The 17,416-nt window shown below is 42.2% G+C and overlaps 1 protein-coding gene across 6 annotated transcripts in view; it reads right to left on the reverse strand.

Moving 5' to 3' along the window:
• LOC110528215 (SPRY domain-containing protein 3) overlaps positions 1-17,416 on the reverse strand; it is a 61,827-nt gene that overhangs the window by 12,404 nt on the left and 32,007 nt on the right. For all 6 annotated transcript variants that reach the window (XR_005052634.1, XR_005052635.1, XM_021610074.2 and 3 more), the window contains exon 7: positions 1,474-1,623. Coding sequence is in view for 4 of the 6 variants with exons in the window: in XM_021610074.2 (XP_021465749.2) it covers positions 1,474-1,623 (150 nt within the window). In the remaining 2 variants the exon portion in view is untranslated. The remainder of the gene's footprint in view (positions 1-1,473; positions 1,624-17,416) is intronic.

Below are 17,416 nucleotides of genomic sequence, written 5' to 3' on the forward strand. Positions count from 1 at the left end.
GAAGCATATAAGAAATGCCGCTATGCCCTTCGACGAACCATCAAACAGGCAAAGCGTCAATACAGGACTAAGATCGAATCATACTACACCAGCTCAGACACTCATTGGATTTGGCAGGGCCTGAAAACCATTGCAGACTACAAAGTGAAGCACAGCCGAGAGCTGTCCAGTAACACGAGCCTACCATACGAGCTAAACTACTTCTATGCTCGCTTCGAAGCAAATAACACTGAAAGATGCATGAGAGCACCAGCTGTTCCGGACAACTGTGTGATCACAGCCTGGGACTAAACACCTCCCTCTGCAACTGGATCCTGGACTTCCTGACAGGCCGAACCCAGGTGGTAAGGGTAGGTAACAACACACCCGCCACGCTGATCCTCAACACAGGGGTACCTCAGGGGTACGTGCTCAGTCACCTCCTGTACTCCCTGTTCACTCATGACTGCACGGCCAGGCACGACTCCAACGCCATCATTAAGTTTGCCGACCACAAGACAGCCTATAGGGAGGAGGTCAGAGACCTGGCCGTGTGGTGACAGGACAACAACCTCTCCCTCAACGTGATCAAGACAAAGGAGATGATTGAGGACTACAGGAAAAAGAGGACCGAGCACGCCCCCATTCTCATCGACAGGGCTGCAGTGGAGCAGGTTCAGCGCTTCAAGTTCCTTGGTGTCCACATCACCAACAAACTAACATCGTCCAAGCACACCAAGACAGTCACGAAGAGGGCACGACAAAACCTATTCCCCCTCAAGGGACTGAGAAGATTTGGCATGGGTCCTCAGATCCTCAAAAGGTTATACAGCTGCACCATCGAGAGCATCCTGACTGGTTGCATCACTGCCTGGTATGGCAACTGCTCAGCCTCCGACCGCAAGGCACTGCAGAGGGTAGTGCGAATGGCCCAGTACATCACTGGGGCCAAGCTTCCTGCCATTCAGGACCTCTATACCAGGCGGTGTCAGAGGAAGGCCCTAAAAATTGTCAAAGACTCCAGACACCCTAGTCATAGACTGTTCTCTCTGCTCCTGCACGGCAAGCGGCACCGGAGCGCCAAGTCTAGGTCCAAGAGGCTTCAAAACAGCTTCTACCCCCAAGCCATAAGACTCCTAATCAAATGGCTACCCAGACTATTTTCATTTGCCCCCCCCCCACACACACTTTTACACTGCTGCTACTCTCTGTTATCATCTATGCATAGTCACTTTAATAACTCTACCTACATATTTAATAACGCTACCTCTACATATTACCTCAACTAACCGGTGCCCCCGCCCATTGATTCTGTACCGGTATCCCCCGTATATAGTCTCGCTATTGTTATTTAAGCTGCTCTTTAATTACTTGTTACTTTAATTCTTATCCGTATTTTTTTAAACTGCATTGCATTGCTCCAATCTTGCCCCTGCATGCCCTGCTAGCACAGCATTTCTGCTGCTTACTTTCCTATATGATAAGGACACGTACCCTGCGTGCCAGTCCCAGGGCGATGTAGCACTTCTCTCCTGCATCAGTGATCTCCAGCTCATAGTAGTGGCAGCGTGTGTTGAGGGGTAGACGGGCCTGGGCCAAACCCACATCCACGATGCTTTTCCCTTTACCCATGTACTCCAACACCTGAGGGGCAGAAGGGTGGTATCACACAACACAATAAGGCAACTATCTATAAATAAATAAATATAAATTAAACTCAATGAAAACCCAATCTTGCACTTTCAGTACAATTTAACAGCATTAAGGATACAGGGCCAGGGACGTAGAGAAGAAGCACATTCTTCTCAGCACACAACTCCCCTCAGGACAAGAACAACAGACCATTTATGATATGATTATGTCATATATTGACGATAACAACACACTGTTGGCTCAGCACAACAAAAGAAAACACGTACATTTTGGCCTGCAGTCTATTTTCATTTAACCTGAGGAAGAAAGAAAAAATAACAAGGCATAGAACTGTGCTAATTACCTTCAACTAATGAAGGCAAACCCTCAAAACTGTTTTCAGTGTGAATGTATTCAGGGGTTGGGCGGTATCCAGATTTTCATACCGTTCCTGTTCTATAATGGGTTATACATATTACCGGCAGTGCACACAAGGGCGCTATTTATTTCCAACGTTTTTTGTTGTTGACGATATTTAAAAAATGCTTACAAAAGCTAACAAATGACTAGTTAATTCCCATAGTGGATGCTAGCTAACAAGTGCAATCAAACAAAGTAATTGCAAGGACAGACAACCCAGCCCCTATCTTAAAAGGCTACTCACAGTTGCGCTGCACACACAAAACTAATTTAGGCAGCAGGGATCCTGAAATCAGGATTGATTGTCTCTGCTGTAACCAAGAAGCTTGATCATTCAAGCTAGCAACTTAGCTAGCAAGTTAGGGACAGTAAGACATTTACTGTAAGGGGGTTAGGGGGTGGCCTAAAAAAGGGGAGGGTTGTCTAACTTTGTTTTGTTGCATAGGGGAGGGTAGAGTCCACCCCCCCCCCCCCCCCCCTCCCTGGTTTGCACTCGCTCTTTTGTAGGTTTTACCATATAATTTCTTCCATAGTAGCCAAATGTTCTTACCTGTTTGCATGGCCTCTTCTATATTAAGATGCTTTGGTACTTCCCTTATGCACTATGCTTTTCCACATGCTAACTTTGACTATACCACAGGTCAATATAGTCTACCAATCTAACTGTCTATCCTGCCCTCTATCCACCATTCACAGTGACAATATCGGTAGGTGGATGTCAAGATCTGCAATAGGCTAACTACCAATCACACCACACATAAAAGCATTCAAAGCTGCATAAAAGTTCAATATAATATAAAAAAGAACAAATAGAAATAGCTGACAGGCAGTGGTGAGGCCAGGTGTATCATTGCGCATGAAAGAACTCAAAAAGCTCCTCTATTGATCTTGTCTAGGGACAATACAATTATCCTTCCTAGACTCGTCTATAACAAACACCACAATGCAATGAATAATTGAATTATTGTTTTCAAGTGAGTACAACATTCTCCTCTAGGCTGCAGTGAAAATGTCATTTGAATAACGCCACAAAAATGTTTCATTCCATTTGGATCAGTTGTGGTTCTACTCTCCACAGTTTATAAGGTCTAGAAAGTCACAGTAGCAGATCAGACTGGCTATATTCTCACTTCTGATAGTGAGATGCCTGTTGCATATTTTCATTCTCCCAAATCGTCCTATAATAATGTGGCCATATGCTCCAGGCAGGCCAGTTATTTAGGAAAGCTTAACAACAACACAGAGTTGCACATGGGATAAACAATCGTACAGTCAATAACACAATATAAAATATGTATACAGTGTGTGCAAATGAAGTAAGGAGGTAAGGCAATAAATAAGCCATAGTGGTGAAGTAATTACAATTTAACAATCAACACTGGAGTGATAGATGTGCAGATGAGGATGTGCAAGTAGAAATACCGTTGTGCAAAAGAGCAGAAAAAAAACAAAAAACAAATATGGGGATGAGGTAGGTAGTTGGTTGGATGGGCTATTTACAGATGGGTTGTGTACAGGTGCAGCGATCGGTAAGCTGCTCTGACAGCCGATGCTTGAAGTTAGTGAGGGAGATATGAGTCTCCAACTTCAGTGATTTTTGCAATTCGTTCCAGTCATTGGCAGCAGAGAAGGAAAGGCAACCAAAGGAGGTGTTGGCTTTGGGGATGACCAGTGAAATATACCTGCTGGAGCACGTGCTACGGGTGGGTGTTGCTATGGTGACCAGTGAGCTGAGATAAGGCGGAGCTTTATCTAGCAAAGACTTATAGATGACCTGGAGCCAGTGGGTTTGGCTATGAATATGTAGCGAGGACCAGGTCGCAATGGTGTATAATATATGGGGCTTTGGTGACAAAGTGATAACTGTGATAGACTGCATCCCATTTGCTGAGTAGTATGTTGGAGGCTATTTTGTAAATGACATCGCCAAAGTCAATGATCGGTAGGAGAGTCAGTTTTACGAGGGTATGTTTGGCAGCATGAGTAAAGGAGGCTTTGTTGCGAAATAGGAAGCCGATTCTAGATTTAATTTGGGATTGGAGATGCTTAATTTGAGTCTAGAAGGAGAGTTTACAGTCTAGCCAGACACCTAGGTATTTATAGTTGTCCACATATTCTAAGTCAGAACCGTCCAGAGTAGTGATGCTAGTCGGGCAGGCAGGTGTGGGCAGCGATCGGTTTAAGAGCATGCATTTAGTTTTACTAGCGTTTAAGAGCAGTCGGAGGCCACGGAAGGAGTATTGTATGGCATTGAAGCTCGTTTGGAGGTTTGTTAACACAGTGTCCAAAGAAGGGCCAGAGGTATACAGAATGGTGCCGTGACTATCCCAGTGCACATAGAACCTAACACTTTAATATAGCCTAAATATTAATAATGAAACTTTATTATGTGTCATAAACACAACCAGTCACAATGTTGTAATCTGATTAGGCTACTTCAAGTCTCCTGTAGGCATGCGCACATTCATCCAAAATTTAATTCCAGTATCCTCAAAATGGCATGACATTAACCAGGTTCCATCCAACATTTTTATGGGGGTAAAGTAAGTTGGATAAAAAATGTCACGACAAGCCTAATGGAAACAGCAAATTTGTTGGTAAACTTTCCAAATGTCGACAAATCAAAATACGCTGGACAAGGTGGGATCTTTTTGTGTCTGTAAAATAAATTGTGTGAAAAATGTGGTGGAAATGCTTTTATGCACAAATATTAATATAATAACCATCATATCGAAGTAAACTTGGAGTCACGTGATAATATGTTGTGTGGTCCTCCCACTACAACTGTTAATTAGGCTACAGATGAAATGAATGATGATGAACTGCATAGGGTGGTAAAAGTGCCAGGAGATGAGTTTGATGCTCCTTTCAATAAGTAAATAGTCTTATTCTGGTTATATGATGATAGATGCTTGGCTGCCGTTTGACAAATTCAAATAATTTTACCCCTTTGTCCATAATAATCTCATCATGTAGGCTATACATTTTCTGTAGCCTATGTGGCCAATGCAGGCACACATAATAAAGCCATGAATAGTGGTAGAATTAATCTCACCATTTGAAGCTCACCATCTCTGTTATTAACATGAAAAAGCGACCAAAAACATTTCATTTTGTGATGGAAGGATTTGTATGGAAAGCCATGTTGAAGCCAGAATTAGATGATGTTGTCACCCTCATAATTAGCGAAAATAGTTTTACCACAACAGAATAGCACAACACCCTTTAATTGAAGCTGAGGGAAAAAAACAAGTGGCCACGTCTCTCACAAAAACTGATTCAACAATATTATCACCGATATTTATTATGGAGCAGGAGAACTTATAAATTGCCTACAATAATTACAAGGACTTTTCAAGCATCAAATTGAGGAAATGTCTAATTTTCAAGGTAGGCCTATTCGAGTACTTTATTCGAGTTCAAGTAGGCTACCTCAAGGCCTTTGTGTTGTTTAAAATTGCAGGTGTAACATGGAAACCCAAATGTATTTGTCGTCATTTCATTAGTAGATCATATGGTGAAGAAGCCCACTAGGCTGTAATTTGTTGTCATAATATCCAGAATAATTCATAGGAATAGCGTTGGGTGTTGCATAATAGTCTATCCTACACGATTGCGCACAGTAGACTCTGTGTCCAATCCGAGGCATAAAAACAGGAACTCATTACCTTGACGCTTTCTCAGTTAGACCTAACGAGACTCTGCTGTAAATCAAGCAGACAACAACAGATGATCAACATCAATTCGCTAGGGACATTATAAAAAACGTGGTTCCAAGCATAACTCGCTTGCGTAACAAATGAAACACAAACATTATGGACATTCCTCGCGAACAACTTTTTTCCAGCACTTTGGCAGTTGTTGCATCGCATGCGGTATAACAGCTGTTTGTCACATGGCTGTCATTCAGAAAAGTCCTTTCTGTATCAGATGATGTGTGAAAATATCATGGCGTAATTAAACAGCTCAACACCAAATGCACATCCAACAAGTATTATGCATAATTATTGAAGAACCAAGGTAAGGTGCCTCTCAGTTTGAAGCATTCGATTTTGCAAGTTAAGAAGCATTCGATTTTTCAATCACATACATTTCGGGGGATTTGTGTGCGCATGAAAACTGTTTTCACCCCGTAACATAAGGGAGACACGAAATGTTACGTTACAGTGCATTTCTGAGTTCTTTATACAGAAAACGGTCCGACAGCTAGATCCAGGACTCTTACAGTGTTCAAGTTAAATGTCTAATTTAACTGATTAATGCTTAATATATCATATAACGAAAACTTACACTGACATAAATGCAGGGACAGAAAATTCATATTTTATGTCACACGATTTTGGACAAATCCATCAAGATACCAACCATGAGGGTTTAAACATAGATTTAAAATCAATTCGTGAATTTTATTGAATAACTATGTTCCCCCCTGATATCTTAACGTATTTATATATATTTTTAAATGGCAGATTATTATCAACAGCTGTAACAAGTTGTCCAGCGTAGGAAATCCTCACTGGTACCCTAGTTTATAGAAAGACCAATATGCATCTTCCTTTCGACCAAAACCCACCACTGGAGTGCGCAGCAAAATAGCTATATTTTCATGTCATTAGACCATAGCACCGGTTACAATCCAAGCATTTACATTTGTTCGATGACATAAAAATAAAGCTCTTTGGCCATGCACACCAGTGGTGGGTTTTGCATCGAAACAAGGATGCATATGCAGAAAATAACCCCATATCAACTGAAAAATATGGTGGTGGATCTTTGATGTTATGGGGCTATTTTGCTTCCACTGGTCCTGGGGCCCTTGTTAAGGTCAACGGCATCAGGAATTTTAGCCAGTACCAGGACATTTTAGCCAAAAACCTATTTTGCCTCTGCCAGGAGGCTGAAACTTGGCAGTAACAAGTTGATCCTCCAGCAAGAAAATAACCCCAAGCACACATCAAAATCCACAAAGAAGGTTCATTGACCATAAAATCAACATTTTGCAAGGCCATCTCAGTCTCCGGACTTGAACTCCAATTGAAAACCTGTGGTTTGAATTGATGAGGGCAGTCCATAAGTGCAGACACGGTTATCAAGTAACTGGAAAAATTCTGTATGGATGAATGGTCTAAGATCCCTTGTTCTCCAATCTCAGAAAACATTTCAGAAAAAGGCTCAGTGCCATTATCCTCGCACGGCGAGCTATTGAAAGGTGTTGAAAACAGGGATGCCAATCATTTTGACCCCCATCTTTTTGTGAAAAAAATATGACTTGTGCAACAAAATCTATTTATCTGAGCAATTGTATTAATATAAAATAACAATTTCCCCAAAACGTTGGAGCATACAATAGAGATCAAAACAGTATTTTTAATCTTTATCAAGGTTGTCAATAATTTTGGAAGTTACTTTTTTGGGGGGGATGGTATTGAAAATCATAGTGTGGGTATTTCAAAGTACCCCTGTATACGGTATATACGGTGCACCACCCAAGCCTAGAATGTACCATTTGTACCATGGACAAATTTAGGTTACAACAGATATCTCTGTGGTGCTTGTGAAACTATAGAATCAGGCAGACATGTACAGACACACACACACCCTCAGATAGGAATATTATACCAGTGGAGGTCGATGGGGCCATGGGCTCTTGAAGGCTTTTAGAGGCCAGGTCATGAGAGCGACAGACATGAGAATCGATTTGACTGTCTATTCAATTGAACAATTCCACTTGACTCCTCCTGTAGTGCTTTTTATACCCATTTATCATTGAGCCAATCCAACTGAAACAGGCCTAAGGCTACTGTGGCTCGCCAGGTAAAACTCTCTCAAACATAACAAAATCTCTCTGATTGCAACCAGACTGGTGGGCCAGGAACAATCTGGCATGACTTGATCAGAATCTGTAGAGCTGACAGGAGCACATGTTCCTGTACCATGTTCCTGTACACATGTTCCTGTACACATGTTCCTGTACACATGTTCCTGCACACATGTTCCTGTACACATGTTCCTGTACTCTCCTCTAATTATAGAGTAGAGTACTATAATTGTCAATTGAGGAAAGTGTTCTCAGGTTGGAGCTAATGTGACAAATGAAATGGTCGACAAGCAAATGTGGTGGCCAATTAGGATGTCCATAATGAACAATAACAGCTTACCAGTCCAGATGAGAAAACAGAGAAGCTAAGAGGTCAAAGGGGACTGAGGTACTCCTCTCTGCCATCTCATTGATAGAGTATAAATCAAGCAAAAAAAACATTGATGGCCCGGTCATATCAATACAACTCAATGAGGTAGTCTATCTGATTCATGACCTCATTCCTCTCATAGCTTCGTTTCCCTGGTCGTTTGCTAACTACATTCAGCATTAATAACTGATCATTAATCCAACGTGACCTTGATCTGACTCTAGACATGCTTCATCTGCCAGAGAACCATGGTTCCCATCTTAAACAAATACAAAAACAGCCGTGACATGTTCTGCTTGTCTGTTGTGAAAGGATTAACGTACATGGTGTATGTGTCAGACTGCACTGTGTGTGACCCTTTCCCTCTGCCTTGATTAGCAAAGAGAATAGACAAGTACTGTAAATAAAGCGCATGGAAAAAATTATTATTACTTTACCACAATCTGTCAATGCCACTCTATTCCTTTTCCTTTCTGTAGAGCAATTACCGGCTTACCAACCAACTCTATCAACCTTTCTATTTTGTCTTCCTATTCTTCCCTCCTTCACCTTGTCCTTCTGAACTTTGAAGAAAAAATAAAAATATAATATTGATGGATGTGAACTTGATCGTGATATTTCTTCCATGTAAATGTATTTCCTATATATCATGTCTGTGTTAGTGTTGCTTTCCGTCCCTCTCCTCACCCCAACCTGAGCTTGAACCAGGGACTCTCTGAACACATCGACACCCTCAAAGCATCGTTACCTATCGCTCCACAAAAGCCGCAGCCATTGTAGCGCAAGGGAAACAACTACTTCAAGGTCTTCGAGCAAGTGAGATCACCGATTGAAACGCTACTAGCGCACACCGCTAACTAGCTAGCCATTTCACACAGGCTACTTCTTTGACGAACAAGTAGGGCTCATAGGTCTAATGACACCTTCCTAATGCAGAGTAATGGACTGTTTGTGTCTGTGGTCACGTTTAAAGGTGCTGGCCCTCCCTGTAGCATTCAGAAGGATCCGGTGGGTGTGATGACAGATCGCTAAATCTCACTCTCTCTGATCCTCAAGGTGTGTGTGTGTGTGTGTGTGTGTGTGAGTGTAGAGGAATGTTGGCAAGGTAAAGCACTTATTTTGTTGAACCGCTCGCTGCCTCAGCAACAGGTACAGTGAGAAGGCCGTGTTAATTTATCGATCTGTGTCGTTTTGTCAGCAGAGGCAGCAGGGCTGACCTTGGTGAACTTTATGACATCGGACTCACCGCTAATAGCTGGTCTAACATTTAAGTATAATTTAAATAGTTATTCCAATGCATATTTAAATTGCACCAACCACATATATAATAAAATGAAGAAGACTATGACCCTGATGAACCATCTGTCTTGCAGGGCACGTGCACATGCATCTGACTTTCTTCTGGTAGACATTTGATAGATTACATTTCTTGAGGGAAAACAACATTCCTGTTTAAACAACGACCAAAGATAACAGCAGTTTACAATCCTTTAGATGCCCCTGAGGTCATAGGCATCATGTCAGGTAGAATCATCTCTAGCGTTATAGATTGACTAAAAGATGCTGCAAGAGTTAATGGGAAAATTGTGCAAGGCCCAGTTCAAAATTGTGACATACATGTGTTAGACAAAGTTTCAAATAGAGTCTGAGTTTACCTATGGCAATGCAGAGTGGAATCTCATTTTGCTCATCTTCCATGTTCTCATAAATATGTGAGTTCCCATAAATACTGTCTTTTAGCACGTCGTCTTGACAGATCACTCCGGTCTGTATTGAACAACCAGTCATTACCAGAGCAAATAAGGTCATTTTGAGGGCAGATGTGGGGTTGGAGGTAGGGCTGAGTCGGTGACCGTATTACTGCCACACCAGTAGTCATGACCGCAGTTAAATTAAACGTGACTGTTGAGTCACGGTTATCTCCTCTTATGCACTCTGGACATGCGTTGGCAGTATCCAACTCGCTAATGATCATCAGGTTGCTCATGGCTTGCTACTCAGGGCTCTACTGTCCCTCTAACCACACTGACATCAATGCAAATGCAATCTAAAATCACAACAAACATTTATCATCAAAACAGTCTCAAGACTTTCAATCTCACCTCACTGTAATAAATCAATTGAAGAAGGGTTGAAACTGAGTGGAAAACATGGTCGTTCTGGATGTTGTTTTAAAGCCAAACACAAGCAAATGGACAGTGCTTTGAAGGTGACGATTAATTCAAAACCCTTCACTGTCAGGACACAACTCGCCCAAGGTTCCGTTCACCCGGTCTCCAGCTGCTGACCCGGGACCTCAAACATCGCTTCACCACAGCTCCCATCCTGATTCATCCTGACCCATCTTGTCAGTTCGTGGTGGAGGCCGATGCTTCAGATGTCGGAGTGGGGGCTGTCTGGTCCCAGCGTTCTGCCCTTGACCTCAAGCTACATCCCTGCGCCTTCTCCCATCGCCTCAATGCCACGGAAAGGAACTACGACGTGGGGGAATCGTGGCTGGCTGGAGGGGGCAGAACATCCGTTCATCGTGTGGACTGACCACAAGTACCTGGAGTAAGCCAAATGGGCCCTGCTGTTCAAACGGTTCAACTTCTCCCTCTCATACCAGCCGGGATCTAAGAGTGTCAAGCCGGATGCACTGTCCCACTGCTATAGCCCCACGATTACTACCCCGGAACCCGAGACCATCCTTCCCATCCTTCCCACTTCATGGCAACGGCACTCAGCTGTGGAATCGGGAAGCAGGTCCGTGAGGCGCAGCGTTCCCAGCCGATGCAAGCCGAAGAACACCATCACAACCGCGAAGCACGGGGGTGGCAGCATCATGCTGTGGGGGTGCTTTGCTGCGGGAGGGAAAATGATGTGGCTTTATCGAAGCAACATCTCAAGACATTAGTCAGGAAATTAAAGCTTGGTCGCAAATGGGTCTTCCAAATTGACCATTTTTAATTTAAAAAAATATTTAACCTTTATTTAACCAGGTAAGCTAGTTGAGAACAAGTTCTTATTTGCAACTGCGACCTGGCCAAGATAAAGCATAGCAGTTCGACACATACAACAACACAGAGTTATACATGGAATGAACAAAACATACAATCAGTAATACAGTAGAAAAAAAGTCTATATACAGTTAGTGCAAATTAGGTCAAATAAGGGAGAACCGCTAACCTCATCCTGTGCTAACCTCAACTGGTTACCCAGAGATGGTAAACCTCAGCCCAATGGGTATCCTTCCTACACCATGGGCAAGTCAAGGCCGTGTCCATAACCATTTCTAGCAACCATCTAGCCTACCTTTTCTGGATGCCACACAGCAGCAATGTTATGTGGGAGACTGTTTCATCATCTGAGCAAAACATAACCATGCAGTTCTGTGTCGACACCTTCTTCATTCCTTGGGTATGTCACCACCTCTTAATACAATAATTGTTTTAAAACGCTCCAGGCAGGTTTTAGCCCTGACCCCAGTACTATGCTACGCTGGAACCAACACGTACACACACATATACGCAATACATATAACACATAGGCTTGATGCAAAATAGGCATCCATCCAGCCACATACCCACAGGCAAGCACTGCGCGCACACACACACACACACACACACACACACACTTTCCACATATTCCGTATGAGGAGTTCCCACCCTGGCATGAACATGGCTAGAATATTTTCCGAATTATCTAAATCATGTTCTCCACTATATTTCACGAGGTGTGACACATCAGGACATGACATTCCGCTTTAAGATCAGATGCCAGAATATATTTTTTCCTTTCCTGGCTTTGGAGTTAGCCTACCAAAAATGTAATTGGGTGCTGTCTCCACATTGTGTAAGTGGTGTGGTTGGGATTACCCCTTGTCAGGGTCAATGTGGAGTGGACACAGAGTTTGGACAGCGGTTGGACGGACGGAAAGTGGTTTTGTAATTAAAAGTAAAGGAGGTATGCAGGTTCTCCTTACCTGCCCCAGGGTCATTCAGCTGCACTCCCTAACCCTGCACTTGTCATGTTTTGTGTTTTTCGTGGACCCCAGGAAGAGTTGCTGCTGCTTCTGCAAAAGCTAATGGGGATCCTAATAAACAGTCACTATGAACCTGCTGGCCTCTGTGAATTTTACCTATAAGATAGGTCATTTGACCTATTTTTCCTACAGTGCCTTCAGAAAGTATTCAAACCCCTCGACTTATTCCACATTTTGTTGTGTTACTGCCGGAATTTTAAATGGATTCAATTTAGATTTTGTCATCACATAACACCTCAATGTCAAAGTGGAGTTGTTTTTCATATTTTTTAACATATTAATTAAAAATTAAAATCTGAAATGTCTTGGGTTAATAAGAATTCAACCCCTTTGTTATGGCAAGCCTAAATAAGTTCCGGAATAAACATGTGCTTAACAAGTCACATAATAAGTTGCATGGACTCACTCTGTGCAATAATAGTGTTTAACATGATTTTTGAATGACGACATCATCTCTGTACCCCACACATACAGATAATGGTAAGGTCCCTCAGTCGAGCAGTGAATATCAAACACAGATTCAACCACAAAGCCAGGGAGGTTTTCCAATGCCTCGAAAAGAAAGGCACCTATTGGCAGACATTGAATATCCCTTTCAGCATGGTGAAGTTATTAATTACACTTTGGATAGTGTATCAATACACTCAGTCACTACAAAGATACAGGCATCCATCCTAACACAGTTGCAGAAGAGGAAGGAAATCGCTCAGGGATATCACCATGAGGCCAATGGTGACTTTAAAACAAGAGTTTAATGGCTGTGATAAGAGAAAACTGAGGACAGATTAACAACATTGTAGTTACTCCACAATACTAACCTTATTGATGGATTAAAAAGAAGAAAGCCTGTACAGTATACAAATATTCCAAAATATGCATCCTGTTTGCAATAAGGCACTCAAGTAATACTGCAAAAAATGTGGATAAACTATTTATCCTGAATACAAAGTGTTATGTTTGTGGCAAATCCAATAGAACATTGCTTAAAAATATGGAGAGTGGTACTCAGTATAGTGGTGGCAGTATAATCTATGGCAAGACTTGAAAATGGTTGTCAGCAGGGTTGGAAATTAACACCCGCCAAATGCGGGTACATTTAGTCATTGGCGGGTAAGAATGTATATTTCTCTAGCCACGTTGGCAGGTGGTCACACAGAGCATTTGGGAACCGTAAAAAAAAAAAATCCAAAGCCAATATGTAGCGTTTGGTCAAATTGACAAGGCTACTAAAGTGTGACTTTGTCCTCATGTTTCTTGGCAAGTTACATCGTTTTGTTCACGTGCTATGTTGTTTGGCATGTGGACCAAAAAGTTAATTTCCCACTCTGATAGCTCTAAGACTTAAAGGTGCTGCATGGTCAATTCGACGTCTGCATTGGCCGTGCAGCATTTACGGTGAAGTCAGGTCAGTCATTCTTATTGTGCTTCCGGGAACAGTGCAGAGCTGTTATGAAGGAAGTTGTCAACCAATCATGCCAATGTGGGGCTATACGGAGCCCTCCGCATTGTTACAAAATTTGGGAGGCTTACGGCGATGCAGTACCGAGCTGAAATTTGGCCTCTGCATGCCTCCGGAGGCTCCGCAATTGCAGCACACCCTCCATACGGAGCCTCAGACCACATTTTCGGATCAAGCATAAATGAACACTTAGCCAGAAAGGCTCATAGCTGTAAGATACTTCTACAAAGTATTGACTTAGAAATGAAGTACATAAATATCTAATTTACATAAATATTAATTCCCCTAATACATTTACAAAAACATCACTTTTTTACTTTGTCATTATGGGGTATTGTGTGTAGAACTAAAACAGAGATGGTAATCCTCAGCCCAATGGTTATCCTTCCTACACCATGGGCAAGTCAGGGCTGTGCCCACAATCATGTCTAGCCACCATCTAGCCAACCTTTGCAGGATGCCACACAGCAGCAATGTTATGTGGGAGACGGTTTCATCATCTGAGCAAAATACAACTATGCAGTTCTGTCAACATAGCCATGCAGTTCTGTCAAAACATAACCATACAGTTCTGTCAAAACATAACCATGCAGTTCTGTCAAAACATAACCATGCAGTTCTGTCAAAACATAACCATGCAGTTCTGTCAAAACATAACCATGCAGTTCTGTCAAAACATAACCATGCAGTTCTGTCAAAACATAACCATGCAGTTCTGTCAAAACATAACCATGCAGTTCTGTCAAAACATAGCCATGCAGTTCTGTCAAAACATAGCCATGCAGTTCTGTCAAAACATAGCCATGCAGTTTTGTGTCAACACCTTCATTCCTTGGGTATGTCACCACCTCTTAATACAATAATTGTTTTAAAACGCTCCAGGCAGGTTTTAGTCCTAATGCCAGGACTATGCTAGGCTGGAACCAACACGTACACACACAATACACATAGGCTTGATGCACAATAGTTATCCATCCAGCCACAGATCCACATTCACACAGGCAAGCACTGCAGACAGACACACAGACTTTCCACATATCCCGCATGAGGAGTTCCCACCCTGGCATAAATATGGCTAGAATATTTTCAGAATAATCTAATCATGTTCTCCACTATATTTCACGAGGTGTGACATCAGGACACGACATCCTGCTTTAAGATCAGATGCCAGAATCTATTTTCCTTTCCTGGCTTTGGATTTAGCCTACCAAAAAAAGTAATGGGCTGCTGTCTCCACATTTGGGAAGCGTGTGAGTGGTGTGGCTGGGATTGCCACTTGCCAGGGTCAATGTGGAGTGGACACAAGGTTTCGGACAGCAGTTGAATGGACAGACAGTGTTTTTTGGCAGTTTTTTATTTATTTATATATATATTTTATCTTTATTTAACTAGGCAAGTCAGTTAAGAACAAATTCTTATTTTCAATGACGGCCTAGGAACAGTGGGTTAACTGCCTGTTCAGGGGCAGAACGGCAGATTCCGGTTACTAGTCCAACGCTCTAACCACTAGGCTACCCTGTTGTGGTGACGCGGTATGGGGTTGTAATTAAAAAGTGAAGGAGGTATGCAGGTTTACCTTGCCTGCCCCAGGGCCATTCAGCTGCACTCCCTAACCCTGCACAACTCTTCTACCCCCCCATGCTAACGCAGGTATGGTGTGTCTCCCCACTGAGTCAGACACCAGCCCAACAGCCTGCCTCATGACGGATACAGCCAGACAGACAACCCCCCCATCATAAATCTACATCAGAACGACAGAAAGAGAGACAGGGTGAGAGACCAAGACAGGAAAAAGAGAGCGGGACAGAGGGAGAGACAGACAGTCAGACAGGGAGATGGACACAGTGGGAGACAGACAGACAATCAAACAGACAGAAAAGGGAAAGACACACAGCTGCTGAGAGAGGTAGCCTAACAATTGGTGTGTCTGAGTGAGACATGGAAAATTACCCCAAGCAAAGTCAATATCCTGCCCCCATGGCATCCCTTCCTTCTTATACCAACAACATCCAACCACAATTGATATTCACGCCATTAATCATTGGCGCTTTTACAGTATTTCTGATACAGTCATGCATCTACTTCATTCATACCCTCCTATGCACTCAAGTACTGTACAGAGGCTGGCTACATTCTCCAACTGATACAGGAGTGTCTGTCCTTGCTATGTGACTCCTGCCATGTCTGTCTCATAGTCTACATTTCCTGCCCCATTTATTTTACCATCATTCTCACTCAGTGTGAATCGTAGCAATAAAAACAACAGCAAATCCCTATTGTTTGTCAAAAGTTAATCTCCAGATCTTTAGTCTATTAATATCTTGTGTAGAGCGAGGGCAGCTTTTCTAGCCCTGCGTTGTACCAACACACTGAATCTGCAGGGAATGGCCAATTGCCCCCCCTGTACTTACTGTACTGTATCCTTGCATGCCCTGCTCTATTGGCCGCTACACCACTACACTTCTTTAAGTGTGTCTGTGCATTTCAACACCCATCTAAAGACACACAAACAGAGCTGGGCACCACCTGTCCTACAATGGGTCTCAGATGTACTGTTCCAGGAGAAACGTCCGACACAGCAGGAAAAGAGTAAGGGAGCGAGAGTGAACGAGAGAGAGAAAAGGCTAGGGAAAGCTAATATGAAGAAACCAACCAACTGAAATACGTCAAAAAAATCTAAAAAAATGTATTGGTCACATACACATGGTTAGCAGATGTTACTGCGAGTGTAACGAAATGCTTGTGCTTCTAGTTCTGACAGTGCAACAATATCAAACAATTCCACAACAAATACCTAATACACACAAATCTAAGTAAATTAATGGAATAAAAATATTTAAATATATGGATGAGCAATGTCAGAACGCATAGGGTAAGATGCAATAGATAGTATAGAATAGAGTATATACATATGAGATGAGTAATGCAAGATACAGTGCCTTGCGAAAGTATTCGGCCCCCTTGAACTTTGCGACCTTTTGCCACATTTCAGGCTTCAAACATAAAGATATAAAACTGTATTTTTTTGTGAAGAATCAACAACAAGTGGGACACAATCATGAAGTGGAACGACATTTATTGGATATTTCAAACTTTTTTAACAAATCAAAAACTGAAAAATTGGGCGTGCAAAATTATTCAGCCCCCTTAAGTTAATACTTTGTAGCGACACCTTTTGCTGCCATTACAGCTGTAAGTCGCTTGGGGTATGTCTCTATATGTCTCTAAGCCTGAAATGTGGCAAAAGGTCGCAAAGTTCAAGGGGGCCGAATACTTTCGCAAGGCACTGTATGTAAACATTATTATAGTGACTAGTGTTCCATTTATACGTTTCACCAAATTAGAGTGGGTTACCTTAAACAAGTGATTTTCTTAACCACATTCTTTTAAAGGACTTTTTTTACATACTTATTTTGGTCACTGAACTTAATGTTAATTTTCAGACATTTTCAAATATTAAAATGTGGAGTCCACGCTGATTTTGTAGTGACCTATCACTTTACATGAGCTAAGGGAAAATACCTACGGGCAGGCACTCTGCTTTTTCTCAACAAAAAAAAGTAACCATCCCAAAAGAATCATCCCAATGATATGACAAAGTTCTAATGAGGAAATGCTGTGGTTTTACACTGCTTAAAAAAAACTTAAATCTCTAACTGTCAACCTAACCAAATATGGTTTCGTATGACGATACACTACATGCTCGTTGAACAT

This window comes from Oncorhynchus mykiss, chromosome 7 (genome assembly GCF_013265735.2).
Source record: "Oncorhynchus mykiss isolate Arlee chromosome 7, USDA_OmykA_1.1, whole genome shotgun sequence".
Taxonomy (NCBI): Eukaryota; Metazoa; Chordata; class Actinopteri; order Salmoniformes; family Salmonidae; genus Oncorhynchus; species Oncorhynchus mykiss.